This window comes from Haliotis cracherodii, unplaced genomic scaffold, assembly GCF_022045235.1.
Source record: "Haliotis cracherodii isolate W230 unplaced genomic scaffold, xgHalCrac1.p SCAF_7, whole genome shotgun sequence".
In the NCBI taxonomy this organism is placed as follows: Eukaryota; Metazoa; Mollusca; class Gastropoda; order Lepetellida; family Haliotidae; genus Haliotis; species Haliotis cracherodii.
Window position 1 is genome coordinate 34208395 of NW_027266330.1, and position 15655 is coordinate 34224049.

Consider the following 15655-nt stretch of genomic DNA (forward strand, 5'->3'; position numbering starts at 1 on the left):
ACTTCCTATTGTCATTAGCTTCTGCAGTGTGTCTCACTTCCTATTGTCATTAGCTTCTGCAGTGAATCTCCACTCCTGATGTCAGTAGCTTCTGCAGTGGTGTGTCTCACTTCCTGTTGTCATTAGCTTCTGCACTGTGTCTCACTTCCTATTGTCATTAGCTTCTGCAGTGTATCTCCACTCCTGATGTCAGTAGCTTCTGCAGTGGTGTGTCTCACTTCCTATTGTCATTAGCTTCTGCAGTGAATCTCCACTCATGATGTCAGTAGCTTCTGCAGTGGTGTGTCTCACTTCCTATTGTCATTAGCTTCTGCAGTGAATCTCCACTCATGATGTCATTAGCTTCTGCAGTGTGTCTCAGTTCCTAGTGTCATTAGCTTCTGCAGTGTGTCTCAGTTCCTAGTGTCATTAGCTTCTGCAGTGTGTCTCAGTGCCTAGTGTCATTAGCTTTTGCAGTGAATCTCCACTCATGATGTCATTAGCTTCTACATTGGGTCTCAACTCAAATTGTCATTAGCTTCTGCAGTGTATCTGACTTCCTATTGTCATTAGCTTCTACAGTGAATCTCCACTCATGATGTCATCAGCTTCTGCAGTGTGTCTCAGTTCCTAGTGTCATTAGCTTCTGCAGTGTGTCTCAGTTCCTAGTGTCATTAGCTTCTGCAGTGCGTCTCAGTTCCTACTGTCATTAGCTTCTGCAGTGAATCTCCACTCATGATGTCATTAGCTTCTGCAGTGTGTCTCACTTCCTAGTGTTATTAGCTTCTGCAGTGAATCTCCATTCATGATGTCATTAGCTTCTGCAGTGTGTCTCAGTTCCTAGTGTCATTAGCTTCTGCAGTGAATCTCCATTCATGATGTCATTAGCTTCTGCAGTGTGTCTCAGTTCCTACTGTCATTAGCTTCTGCAGTGAATCTCCACTCATGATGTCATTAGCTTCTGCAGTGTGTCTCAGTTCCTAGTGTCATTAGCTTCTGCAGTGAATAACCACTCATGATGTCATTAGCTTCTGCAGTGTGTCTCAGTTCCTAGTGTCATTAGCTTCTGCAGTGAATCTCCACTCATGATGTCATTAGCTTCTGCATTGTGTCTCAGTTCCTAGTGTCATTAGCTTCTGCAGTGAATCTCCACTCATGATGTCATTAGCTTCTGCATTGTGTCTCAGTTCCTACTGTCATTAGCTTCTGCAGTGAATCTCCACTCATGATGTCATTAGCTTCTGCATTGTGTCTCAGTTCCTAGTGTCATTAGCTTCTGCAGTGAATCTCCACTCATGATGTCATTAGCTTCTGCATTGTGTCTCAGTTCCTACTGTCATTAGCTTCTGCAGTGATTCTCCACTCATGATGTCATTAGCTTCTGCAGTGTGTCTCACTTCCTATTGTCATTAGCTTCTGCAGTGTGTCTCAGTTCCTAGTGTCATTAGCTTCTGCAGTGAATCTCCACTCATGATGTCATTAGCTTCTGCAGTGTGTCTCAGTTCCTAGTGTCATTAGCTTCTGCAGTGAATCTCCACTCATGATGTCATTAGCTTCTGCAGTGTGCCTCACTTCCTACTGTCATTAGCTTCTGCAGTGAATCTCCATCCATGATGTCATTAGCTGCTACAGTGTGTCTCAGTTCCTAGTGTCATTAGCTTCTGCAGAGTGTCTCAGTTCCTATTGTTATTAGCTTCTACAGTGGGTCTCAACTCAAATTGTCATTAGCTTCTGCAGTGTATCTGACTTCCTCTTGCCATTAGCTTCTGTAGTGTGTCTCACTTCCTATTGGTATTAGCTTCTGCAGTGTGCCTCACTCCGTATTCGCATTAGCTTCTGCAGTGATTCTCCACTCATGATGTCATTAGCTTCTGCAGTGTGTCTCACTTCCTATTGTCATTAGCTTCTGCAGTGTGTCTCACTTCCTGTTGTCATTAGCTTCTGCAGTGTGTCTCACTTCCTGTTGTCATTAGCTTCTGCAGTGTGTCTCACTTCCTATTGTCATTAGCTTCTGCAGTGTGTCTCACTTCCTGTTGTCATTAGCTTCTGCACTGTGTCTCACTTCCTGTTGTCATTAGCTTCTGCAGTGTGTCTCACTTCCTATTGTCATTAGCTTCTGCAGTGTGTCTCACTTCCTGTTGTCATTAGCTTCTGCACTGTGTCTCACTTCCTATTGTCATTAGCTTCTGCAGTGTGTCTCACTTCCTATTGTCATTAGCTTCTGCAGTGTGTCTCACTTCCTGTTGTCATTAGCTTCTGCACTGTGTCTCACTTCCTGTTGTCATTAGCTTCTGCACTGTGTCTCACTTCCTATTGTCATTAGCTTCTGCAGTGTGTCTCACTTCCTATTGTCATTAGCTTCTGCAGTGAATCTCCACTCCTGATGTCAGTAGCTTCTGCAGTGGTGTGTCTCACTTCCTGTTGTCATTAGCTTCTGCACTGTGTCTCACTTCCTATTGTCATTAGCTTCTGCAGTGTGTCTCACTCCCTATTGTCATTCGTTTCTGCAGTGAATCTCCACTCCTGATGTCAGTAGCTTCTGCAGTGGTGTGTCTCACTTCCTATTGTCATTAGCTTCTGCAGTGAATCTCCACTCATGATGTCATTAGCTTCTGCAGTGTGTCTCAGTTCCTAGTGTCATTAGCTTCTGCAGTGTGTCTCAGTTCCTAGTGTCATTAGCTTCTGCAGTGTGTCTCAGTTCCTAGTGTCATTAGCTTCTGCAGTGAATCTCCACTCATGATGTCATTAGCTTCTACATTGGGTCTCAACTCAAATTGTCATTAGCTTCTGCAGTGTATCTGACTTCCTATTGTCATTAGCTTCTACAGTGAATCTCCACTCATGATGTCATCAGCTTCTGCAGTGTGTCTCAGTTCCTAGTGTCATTAGCTTCTGCAGTGTGTCTCAGTTCCTAGTGTCATTAGCTTCTGCAGTGCGTCTCAGTTCCTACTGTCATTAGCTTCTGCAGTGAATCTCCACTCATGATGTCATTAGCTTCTGCAGTGTGTCTCACTTCCTAGTGTTATTAGCTTCTGCAGTGAATCTCCATTCATGATGTCATTAGCTTCTGCATTGTGTCTCAGTTCCTAGTGTCATTAGCTTCTGCAGTGAATCTCCATTCATGATGTCATTAGCTTCTGCAGTGTGTCTCAGTTCCTAGTGTCATTAGCTTCTGCAGTGAATCTCCACTCATGATGTCATTAGCTTCTGCAGTGTGTCTCAGTTCCTAGTGTCATTAGCTTCTGCAGTGAATAACCACTCATGATGTCATTAGCTTCTGCAGTGTGTCTCAGTTCCTAGTGTCATTAGCTTCTGCAGTGAATCTCCACTCATGATGTCATTAGCTTCTGCAGTGTGTCTCAGTTCCTAGTGTCATTAGCTTCTGCAGTGAATCTCCACTCATGATGTCATTAGCTTCTGCATTGTGTCTCAGTTCCTACTGTCATTAGCTTCTGCAGTGAATAACCACTCATGATGTCATTAGCTTCTGCAGTGTGTCTCAGTTCCTACTGTCATTAGCTTCTGCAGTGAATCTCCCCTCATGATGTCATTAGCTTCTGCAGTGTGCCTCACTTCCTATTGTCATTAGCTTCTGCAGTGAATCTCCATCCATGATGTCATTAGCTGCTACAGTGTGTCTCAGTTCCTAGTGTCATTAGCTTCTGCAGAGTGTCTCAGTTCCTATTGTTATTAGCTTCTACAGTGGGTCTCAACTCAAATTGTCATTAGCTTCTGCAGTGTATCTGACTTCCTCTTGCCATTAGCTTCTGTAGTGTGTCTCACTTCCTATTGGTATTAGCTTCTGCAGTGTGCCTCACTCCGTATTCGCATTAGCTTCTGCAGTGATTCTCCACTCATGATGTCATTAGCTTCTGCAGTGTGTCTAACTTCCTATTGTCATTAGCTTCTGCAGTGTGTCTCACTTCCTGTTGTCATTAGCTTCTGCAGTGTGTCTCACTTCCTGTTGTCATTAGCTTCTGCAGTGTGTCTCACTTCCTATTGTCATTAGCTTCTGCAGTGTGTCTCACTTCCTGTTGTCATTAGCTTCTGCAGTGTGTCTCACTTCCTATTGTCATTAGCTTCTGCAGTGTGTCTCACTTCCTGTTGTCATTAGCTTCTGCACTGTGTCTCACTTCCTATTGTCATTAGCTTCTGCAGTGTGTCTCACTTCCTATTGTCATTAGCTTCTGCAGTGTGTCTCACTTCCTGTTGTCATTAGCTTCTGCACTGTGTCTCACTTCCTGTTGTCATTAGCTTCTGCACTGTGTCTCACTTCCTATTGTCATTAGCTTCTGCAGTGTGTCTCACTTCCTATTGTCATTAGCTTCTGCAGTGTGTCTCACTTCCTGTTGTCATTAGCTTCTGCACTGTGTCTCACTTCCTGTTGTCATTAGCTTCTGCAGTGTGTCTCACTTCCTATTGTCATTAGCTTCTGCAGTGTGTCTCACTTCCTGTTGTCATTAGCTTCTGCAGTGTGTCTCACTTCCTGTTGTCATTAGCTTCTGCACTGTGTCTCACTTCCTGTTGTCATTAGCTTCTGCACTGTGTCTCACTTCCTGTTGTCATTAGCTTCTGCAGTGTGTCTCACTTCCTATTGTCATTAGCTTCTGCACTGTGTCTCACTTCCTAGTATCATTAGCTTCTGCAGTGGTGTGTCTCACTTCCTATTGTCATTAGCTTCTGCAGTGAATCTCCACTCATGATGTCATTAGCTTCTGCAGTGTGTCTCACTTCCTAGTGTCATTAGCTTCTGCAGTGTGTCTCAGTTCCTAGTGTCATTAGCTTCTGCAGTGTGTCTCAGTTCCTAGTGTCATTAGCTTCTGCAGTGTGTCTCAGTTCCTAGTGTCATTAGCTTCTGCAGTGAATCTCCACTCATGATGTCATTAGCTTCTACATTGGGTCTCAACTCAAATTGTCATTAGCTTCTGCAGTGTATCTGACTTCCTATTGTCATTAGCTTCTACAGTGAATCTCCACTCATGATGTCATCAGCTTCTGCAGTGTGTCTCAGTTCCTAGTGTCATTAGCTTCTGCAGTGTGTCTCAGTTCCTAGTGTCATTAGCTTCTGCAGTGCGTCTCAGTTCCTACTGTCATTAGCTTCTGCAGTGAATCTCCACTCATGATGTCATTAGCTTCTGCAGTGTGTCTCACTTCCTAGTGTTATTAGCTTCTGCAGTGAATCTCCATTCATGATGTCATTAGCTTCTGCATTGTGTCTCAGTTCCTAGTGTCATTAGCTTCTGCAGTGAATCTCCATTCATGATGTCATTAGCTTCTGCAGTGTGTCTCAGTTCCTAGTGTCATTAGCTTCTGCAGTGAATCTCCACTCATGATGTCATTAGCTTCTGCAGTGTGTCTCAGTTCCTAGTGTCATTAGCTTCTGCAGTGAATAACCACTCATGATGTCATTAGCTTCTGCAGTGTGTCTCAGTTCCTAGTGTCATTAGCTTCTGCAGTGAATCTCCATTCATGATGTCATTAGCTTCTGCAGTGTGTCTCAGTTCCTAGTGTCATTAGCTTCTGCAGTGAATCTCCACTCATGATGTCATTAGCTTCTGCATTGTGTCTCAGTTCCTACTGTCATTAGCTTCTGCAGTGAATAACCACTCATGATGTCATTAGCTTCTGCAGTGTGTCTCAGTTCCTAGTGTCATTAGCTTCTGCAGTGAATCTCCCCTCATGATGTCATTAGCTTCTGCAGTGTGCCTCACTTCCTATTGTCATTAGCTTCTGCAGTGAATCTCCATCCATGATGTCATTAGCTGCTACAGTGTGTCTCAGTTCCTAGTGTCATTAGCTTCTGCAGAGTGTCTCAGTTCCTATTGTTATTAGCTTCTACAGTGGGTCTCAACTCAAATTGTCATTAGCTTCTGCAGTGTATCTGACTTCCTCTTGCCATTAGCTTCTGTAGTGTGTCTCACTTCCTATTGGTATTAGCTTCTGCAGTGTGCCTCACTCCGTATTCGCATTAGCTTCTGCAGTGATTCTCCACTCATGATGTCATTAGCTTCTGCAGTGTGTCTCACTTCCTATTGTCATTAGCTTCTGCAGTGTGTCTCACTTCCTGTTGTCATTAGCTTCTGCAGTGTGTCTCACTTCCTGTTGTCATTAGCTTCTGCAGTGTGTCTCACTTCCTATTGTCATTAGCTTCTGCAGTGTGTCTCACTTCCTGTTGTCATTAGCTTCTGCACTGTGTCTCACTTCCTGTTGTCATTAGCTTCTGCAGTGTGTCTCACTTCCTATTGTCATTAGCTTCTGCAGTGTGTCTCACTTCCTGTTGTCATTAGCTTCTGCAGTGTGTCTCACTTCCTATTGTCATTAGCTTCTGCAGTGTGTCTCACTTCCTATTGTCATTAGCTTCTGCAGTGTGTCTCACTCCCTGTTGTCATTAGCTTCTGCACTGTGTCTCACTTCCTGTTGTCATTAGCTTCTGCACTGTGTCTCACTTCCTATTGTCATTAGCTTCTGCAGTGTGTCTCACTTCCTATTGTCATTAGCTTCTGCACTGTGTCTCACTTCCTATTGTCATTAGCTTCTGCAGTGTGTCTCACTTCCTATTGTCATTAGCTTCTGCAGTGTGTCTCACTTCCTGTTGTCATTAGCTTCTGCAGTGTCTCAAACACCCAAACAAAATAAGTAAGCCATGTTATGAAGGTTACACATGGGTCGGGTATATGATCAACCAGCATATGTATCACAGTTCGTCATGGAAGTTTGGATGATGTGTAGCAAAATAAGTACAACATTAAATCCTATCTCACGATGTGATAGTGATTGTGTGAGCCAGCATGCTGCGCTATTAAATCATGTTGACGCAGTTACGCCCTGTGGTATTTCCAATGTGTATTAGGTGTATCGTGACAGGAAGTAATATTTCCATTGAACAATGTTAGTTAACGATTTTTCTGCCATTATGCAACAGCGCAAATGGCCATGTTAAATAGCTATATATGAGGAACTACAATACATGTGCCAGCGCGTTTCCAATTTTACACTATTTATACTAACGTGTCAAATATAACCCGATGACATCATATTTACATTTTATACTGTGTACGTCATACTTCCCGTAGTTTATCAAAATAGTGAGTGAGTGAGTGAGTTGGGTTTAACGCCGCTTTTAACAATATTACAGTTATATCGCGGCGTGTCAGCTTAATGTTGGAGGAAAGCCCGAAGTCATGCAGGTCTCAGACGTTTACCACTTCGGTGAAGCCCACGAGCACGGGTATGGTGCTGACAAACCTAGAAACATAATCGGGGCGAATCGGGATTCGAACCCACAATCATAGGTTTCTGGCATGCCCAAGGGACGCAACTCTGCACAGCGAATCGCGGCGCCTTAGACGACTGGGCCACCCGTGCCCCCTTATCAAAATAGTCTGCGTGGGAGAAATTAGAGGAAATGTGTCGTGTTTCTTGGTATCATTTGAGATTGATCTGATTTTTATGGATCGTACGACAAAATAGCATGTGTTGACATGTAATAACAGTTCTCACTTAGTCTTTGTTTGTAACGTGAATATACCTGTATAAGCTGATCAAAGAGATTATGAGTATAAAATATATGTTTATTGTTACCAGATGTATTAATATTAATCAAAGAGGTTACCAGAAACCACAGAGACCAAAAGTAACCAGTTGGATTGGTAAAAATAAAAGATAAATGTAATTATTTTAATGAAAGAGATTGATAGTGAACAAAGATAAAAATAGTTATTTTAATGAAAGACTTTGATAAATCAAAGATATGTTAACAGGTATTTATTTTTTTTAAACAAATAGTTATCTTAATTTTAAAAAGTGGTAGTAATTAAAGGTGAGGTGTGGTGAAATGGGGTTTAACGTCACGTCCAAGATTATTGCACTTATATAGCGACGTGCATGTACGTGTGTGTGTTTGTGTGGCTGCTTGTACTAGTCCGGACTGATGCCGATTTATGGTGCTAGCCCACTGAGATACCATGCCGCAATTTCACATGAATACCCCACTCAGACACAGTATACTGACTCCGAGCCGACCAGTCCTTGTTTTAGCCACTTAATGCCAAGCGCCAGACAGGGTAACAACAAGTACCATCTTTTAACGTCTCTTGGTATGACGCGACCGGGGATCGAACCCCGGACCTTCCGCTCTCCGGGCGGACGCTCTACCACTAGACCACGGAGGCGGTCGAAACAATAAAATAAACAAAGATATTAAGAGCAAAAAGGCATTAGTAACCAAAGGTGTTAATAGTTAATAAAAGAGGATACAAATACAATATATTTGTTTTATTTGTGGTCTTTCTCATATATATATATATATACATAAAACTTTTTGATTTTAGGCAGTGCAATGCATATTTATTAAACTTGTTTGGGAACACACTCGAAAGCCAGGCTACCCTCCCCACCCCACAACACGCCCCACCCCCACCCCACCCACCCCACCCCCGCTTCCACGTTCATCGGTACATAAATCTATACAAATCAATGAGTAATGACATAAGAATACACATGCAATATACTTCATTCGACATGAAATTATAGCCTTTTGTTGTTTGTTCCATTCCACTCCATTCCATTCATAATCCATTCTGGACCATACTAACCTGTGATAGATATTAAGAACAACGGTCCACACCATTGGGGTACGTCGACACGCTATTAACCAAGTCACTTGGCCTCTTCTCTTTAACCGATCCATTAAGTCGTTTCTAACGACTTCATGGTTTGTTATTTAACTCTACATTCAGCAATATTCCAGCTATATGACAGTGGTCTGTAAATAATTGTTTCTGGCCCAGACAATCCAGTGATTGATATCATGAGCATCGATCTACGCAATCGGGATACGGTAACATGCATCAACCAAGTCAGCTAGCCTGATCACCCGATCCCGTACGCCTCTGACCACAAGCATTGCCGCCTCTAATGACAAGTATATCTGCCGCATGTGAGTCGAAAGCTGGTTCTAAACGTGTAAAAGTTTCAGAAAACAACAAACGATCTTTCAAACATTTTACGGTTTGAGAAATGGTTAAATGAATCAAATAAGTTTACAGTGAAGTTGACTTTTGTATTATTGCTTATCGAAAGTGCATGTGTATATTTTTACGCTTGTGATCGACAGATTCACTTCGATAAGCTATTCTAGGGGGGGGGGGGGGGGGGGTTCAGAAAAAGGCACACAGGTGACTACGAAATTCACGAAAACTAAATTTGATGGTTTGCGGAATTGTGTGCAGAATCATAAAAAAACAGTTATTACAGAATTTACAAAATTTTGATCTCAGAATGTTTTAGTTTGTGAGCGCCGAATACAGCGGGGACTGATAAAAAACTGAACAGTGGAGAAAATACATTTGTGGGTACAAATGATAAAACATACCTATTAATGCGCACATTTTCAAATACTTCTAATGAGATGTAAACCGAAGAAGTTTGAAGGTGGGAATTTATATAAAGCACTTCTATTAGAAACATCGACGTAAATTTGATCTTTTGAATTAAGTTTCACAACACCGTCAAGGTAACTGTTAGTGAATGTTTCACTTGTTCGACACATTTCAACACTCTTGTACAGTATTACATCCGTGTAGGGAAGGTACTGCCTGTTGGTTCTTCTTATTAAATGCTTTACATTGATGTTGTTGACAAGTTCAGATCTTGTTTTCAGCGTTAGGAAGGAGTAGATATTATAGTATCCTGCTTCTGTTACTTCTATTCTGTCATCCGCCAGTTTGACTTTCGTCGTCACGTGGGCAGCTCCGAATCCATATTCATCAGTCCATTTGTAATGTGAGGCTGAATAATAATGATATTTCTTAAGAATTCGATAATTTAATCGTTAGTGTTTTGTTATGGTTGTTTGTTGTTTAACGCCGCACTCAGCAATATTCCAGCTATATGACGGCGGTCTGTAAATAATCGAGTCTGGACCAGACAATCCAGTGATTAACATCATGAACATCGATCCATACAATTGGGATACGATGACATGCATCAAAAAGTCAGCGAACCTGACCACCCGATCCCGTTGGTTGCCTCTTACCACAAGCATAGTCGCCTCTTACGACAAGCATGGGTTGCTGAAGATAAAATAAACAAAGAAATGAGGAGAGATATTCATGCCAACGTTCAGATTCTATGTTCTGGCAATTTCAGAGAAGGAGAGGTTTACAGAGCCAAATTGGCATTCTGTGCGAATGGTCAAAACACAAAGGTGAAATCAAGGTTCAAATTATGAAAATTTGAAAAAAACGGAACAAATTTTAAAACCCCTAATAACTGAACATACGCTACATCTCATTACATTTGGACAAAAATAGATGAGTTTATGACCAAAAAGAGGTTTTTAAATATAGTTGCTATGCCGTCCCTCCACTAACTATGCGTATACCAAATTTCATAACTTTTTGAAAACAAAAAAATGGTCATTCATAAGATTTCAATATGGGTGCCGCGTCATCAGTGGTGGTAACAATCATTTGAAGTTTCAGATTCAGCGGTTTCTGACGAGGCACGACTGACAGTAAGACCATTACAAAATTTCACTTGACTAAAATAGCTAAAATCCTGGACATGTACACTTGTATACAAGAGTTTACTCCGGATATGACGAAGTGGAGGCACATAATATTCCGTTCGTTGTAATCGAAATGTGTCACACACAATATGCTAACCCTGTTTGGGGATTATATTTGGCATCGATGATGTTTTCAATATAACCGACTTCGCTTTGTCCGTATTATAAACATATTCTTAAATTGTTCATATTCTTAGGTTTCTCTGATGTCGTAAAACGTTTTGCATCATTTCGGGTTTTCATCCTGCATTAAGATGCTGCTCAGTGATATAACTTAAGTACTGTTTGAGAAGCTTCAATTCAACCGCTTACACACAGGGGCGGTTGGGTAGCCGAAGACCCGGGTTCGATTCCCGACATGGGTACAATGTATGAAGCCCATTTCGTGTGTCCCTCCGCAGCGATATTGCTGGAATAGTGCTAAAGGCGGCGTAAAAAAATACTCACTCACTCACCCTTACACACATGTCGCATACTGCGCTATGTATTCATGTTACGTGTACCTATATATTCACACCATATGCAAATTAAAATAAGTGGTCTACTTTGACAAGTAGGTTTTTCCTGTGGTCGGTTTAAGAGCTGCCTAGCGTTGGGGTTTGTAACAGTCATACTCTATATTAAGTACCAACAGTATTTATCGAGAATATCGATTTCCCCTAGATAATGTTTCAATGAGGCAGAAAGGAGGTTTCGTTTTCTTTTTAACGTTTGCTGTTTAGTGCCGCACTCAGAAAGATTCCAGGAGGGATCTGTATATAATCTAGACCAGACAAGGATGTAATCCAACAGATACTCTACTTGTTACAAAAAGTGTCAATAGCTTGTTTATAGATGTTTAGATATATGCGCTCATAGATAATATTTTGGCCAAAAAAATCGATGAGGGGGGATGAGATATTGAGTCACTACATCATTCAGAGTAAGGTCGTACCAGTGAAAGTAGAGAATAGGTCTTCAGCAACCCATGCTTGTCATAAGAGACGACTAACGGGATCGGGTAGTCAGGCTCGCTGACTTGGTTGATGCATGTCATCGTATCCTAATTGCGTCGATCGCTTCTCATGATGATATCAATCACTGGGTTGTCTGGTTCAGACTCGATTATGTAGATCGCCGTATATAGCTGGAATATTGCTACGTGAGGCGGTAAACAACAATCCAAGAAAGACAAATAAGGTCGTTAGAAGCGGCTTAATAGATCGGGCGGTGAGGCTTAGTGGCTTCGTTAATAGCGTGTTAAAAATAAATACCTATCACTGGTTTATCTGCTCCAGAATGGATTATTTAAAGACCGCCGTCATAAAACTGGAATATTGCTGAGTGCGGCGTAAAACAACAACCATGCATATGAGGTGAGGTGAGGTAAGGTGAAATGGGGTTTAACGTCGAGTCCAAGATTATTGCATTTAAAAAGCGACGTGCATGTACGTGTGTGTGTGGCTGCTTGTACTAGTCCGGACTGATGCCGATTTATAGCGCAGTTTAACATGAACACCCCACTCAGACACAGTATACTGACTCCGAGCTGACCAGTCCTTGTTTTAGCCCCTTAACGCCAGACAGGGTAACAACACGTACCATCTTTTAACGTCTTTTGATATGACGCGGCCGGGGATCGAACCCCGGACCTTCCGCTCCTCGGGCGGACGCTACCTCTAGACCACGGATGCGGTCACCATGCACATAAACATGCCAAAAGAGATATAATTTTGATGCAGTGGTGTGTTAATCCGGTGTTCAGATGAGAAGCACAATTTGAATAGACATAGGGATGGAACATACCGTTGTTTGTGTCTAGATACAGGAGTGCTGATGAAGGAAGCGACACGGGCCGTCCGATTGACTGTTGTTGCTGCATAATCGACTTTATATTCATCTGAAATTAAATCATCTTCAACAAGTGATACCCAGAAGATATATTCATTGTACTCATGTACTCGATTCATATGGGTAGAATAGCTCCTCAGCAACCCATGCTTGCCGTAAAAGGTGACTATGCTTGTCGTAAGAGGCGTCTAACGGGTCGGGTGGTCAGGCTCGCTGACTTGGTTAATGCATGAAATCGATCTCAATTGCGTGGATCGATGCTCATGATGTCAGTCACTGGATTGTCTGGTCAAGACTCGATTATTTACAGACCGCCGTCATATAGCTTGAATATTGCTGAGTACGGCGTTAAACAACAAACAAAAACAAACGATTCATATAAATAACGTTACCGAACTGTTCACAACACATTTACCTTCAGGTTAGGGATACACATCTTCTGTGTACTTTCATTTCTAAGGCCCGAGGGGGCGGGCGGTTCGCCTAGTGGTACAAGTGTTCGCTCGTCACGCCGAAGACCCGGGTTCGATTCCCGACATGGGTACAATGTGTGAAGCCCATTTCTGGTTTCCCCCGCCGTGAAATTGCTGGGATAGTGCTAAAAGTGGCGTAAAACCAAACACACTCACTCTGAGGCCCACGTGTATAAAATGTGCAAAGCACATGTCTGGTGTCCCCGCCGTGATATCGTTGGATTATTGCTAAAAGCGGCGTAAAACCATACTCACTTTATAATGTGCGTTATTTGTATTTTTGGGCGGTCGGCTAGCCCAGTGGTTAAGGTGTTCGCTCGTCACGCCAAAGACCCGGGTTCGATTCCCGACATGGGTACAATGTGTGAAGCCCATGTCTGGCATCCCCCCGCCGTGATATTGCTGGAATATTACTAAAAGCGGCGTAAAACCATACTCACTCACTATTTACATATTTAGGAAGATTTATAGATGATTCAGAGCCTTACCAGATTGAGAAGTCTCCACAGTCCTTCTGCTTGACGAAGACAGCAAATGTTGCCATGTTTCGTTTGAACTACCTGCAGATGACTGTTGAGTTGCAGCTGGTCAACATGTGGTCTGAAGTGGCGACAGTTTGTACACACAGCTGACTTGTCCATAACTTCAGCGGATGGTGCGATAGTATTTGTCTGTGTCTCTTCTCGATGATGTACAGGATGAACCAACAGTACAAGTAATATAACATTAACACACAGAGATATAGACACTGCTATCCATCCCCATGTCCGTGCACGAGACAAACAATAGTTCTCTGTCCCGATGCCGTTTTCAGAGGAATTCGGGTTGATCATGACACACGGAATGGCATCAGACATGGCTGCGTCTTTACCAATAAGCTGTATGTGGACGATAATTCCGAAGTTGGTTTATTCCTGCTCCCAGAACCAACGTCAGAGTACGCAATGAAAATGTAACTAACTGCGGTCTACATATAGCCACGTGTGGTTTTCCCATAAAATTTTTGAGAATTACTTGATCAGAGATCTTCTTCCTTTCACATTCGCTTAAGAGACTTTGAAGGATGTACACATATTATCGTTAGTCAACTCAAATTGTTCTATCCGTTAATTGTTTTGACGGTGATATTAATACAGCCACATTGCGATCAAACCTACTTTCGCTTTGTCAAAAACCCAGATCTATTTAGGTTACGCCAGTTTACGAAACTCTTCTCACTCGGTATTTCGGATACGGAACATGTGGTCATATGACAAAACCCAGGATTACAAAATATTTAAGTCGGAGGGAATTCCTGATATATATAAATAATTAATACATATTATTACTTCCATTCTCGTTATTAAGAGTCAAATTAAGTACCTCATGTGTGGGTTTCATTCGGTTCATCGGTGAAACCCTATTAATCGGATGATATCGTCCACATGAAATCCTTCGGATTAACAGATTATCTGATCAACGAAACATGGGATGGAAGAATATTCCTATAATGGTTTACTGTCAGGCTTAGTGTGCCCACATCTGATAATTAAGTTTTGATATACTTTATGTTCAGTATTTTACACGTCAAAAGACAATCGTGTCTCACATGCCACTAGGTCAGATGTTGTATTTTGGTGTGACATTCATCACTGATTTTTATCTCTCATGTCACAATATGTGACACGTAAGTAATTTAATCTTTTTTTCGGCATTTTCGGACTTTCTAAATCCGGATTGGCGGAATGACTGACGTCACACTGTCATTGTTTTAAGAAAGTGGATGTTTGGCATGCATGTTATACTGATTTAGAATGACATCCTTGTCATGTTAATAAGCCTGATACATTTTTTTGTTTCAGTTTATCTAGACTATTTGTGATAATATTTGTGATTGTGAATTATAATCTGTTATATGGACGATATATCACGCACCGCCCGGAAGACGAATAACGATTGCAGGATCCAAGGAAGTAGAGTGAGTGAGTGAGTTGGGTTTAACGCCGCTTTTAACAGTCTTCCAGTTATATCGCGGCGTGTCAGCTTAATGTGGGAGGAAATCCCGAAGTGATGCAGGTCTAAGACCTATACCTCTTCGGTGAAACCCACGAGCACGGGTATGGTGCTGACAAACCTAGAAACGGGACGAACCGGGATTCGAACCTACAGTTATAGGTGTCTGGCGTGCCCAAGGGACGCAACTGTGCACAGCGAATCGCGGCGCCTTAGACGACTGGCACATACCGAGTATATACAAATTGATATAATTGGTCACAACTAGTTTCAGTTTTCGTGCCAGGTGGGATATTTCCCGCCGCCATGTTCATAACGATACGGACTCTTAAAGGCAGCCATCGAAAACACATTGAAAACGAGGCTTACAATTTCGTTTTATATTTTGGCGTCACGTATTTTCGTACACATAAGTCGTAAATGGTAGTTAAAGCGCTGGTGTCTTGTAAATAAACCCTTTCCATATTCATAAGCAGAGTCGACTGTACCATTACGTCTATATCATAAGCATATGTTTATGAATCACTATCATAAAGTGTTGATACCCGGTTTTTGCGAAAAAGTAAGCGTTTCCTGTCTCACCGGTGGATCCAAGCAAATTCCCACCACTGAGGATATGGTAGCAAGTCAAGGCACCATGAGTGTATATGATCTGTTATTATATGTGTTTAACAAAAAAAAGGTTTTGGGCGTTAATTAAATACACTGTCGTAAGTATATTCTAATCAAATCAACTAGATAATCCTTTCTTGTATATATATCATAACATCACTACACATAATTTTGACAGTTGCAGTTACACACAATACAC

General features: G+C 42.0%; 1 protein-coding gene across 1 annotated transcript; it reads right to left on the minus strand.

Moving 5' to 3' along the window:
• Window positions 1-9211: 9211 nt before the first annotated feature.
• LOC139448827 (tumor necrosis factor ligand superfamily member 6-like) lies at window positions 9212-13709 on the minus strand. The gene is made up of 3 exons (XM_071230355.1): window positions 13341-13709; window positions 12335-12428; window positions 9212-9768 (listed from the first exon to the last, which is right to left on the minus strand). The coding sequence occupies exons 1-3, from the start codon at window positions 13707-13709 to the stop codon at window positions 9371-9373; spliced, it is 861 nt and encodes a 286-aa protein (XP_071086456.1). The 3' UTR covers window positions 9212-9370.
• Between the last annotated feature and the right edge of the window lie 1946 nt (window positions 13710-15655).

Bases quoted from the DNA above. Each gene is read 5' to 3' on its own strand.
- LOC139448827 (XM_071230355.1), bottom strand. From the start codon at position 13,709: ATGTCTGATGCCATTCCGTGTGTCATGATCAACCCGAATTCCTCTGAA. The intron at 12,429-13,340 runs GTAAGGCTCTGA...ATTTAATTTCAG, and splicing joins TGTGGAGACTTCTCAATCTG to ATGAATATAAAGTCGATTAT. The intron at 9,769-12,334 runs GTATGTTCCATC...ATTATTATTCAG, and splicing joins GTATCTAGACACAAACAACG to CCTCACATTACAAATGGACT.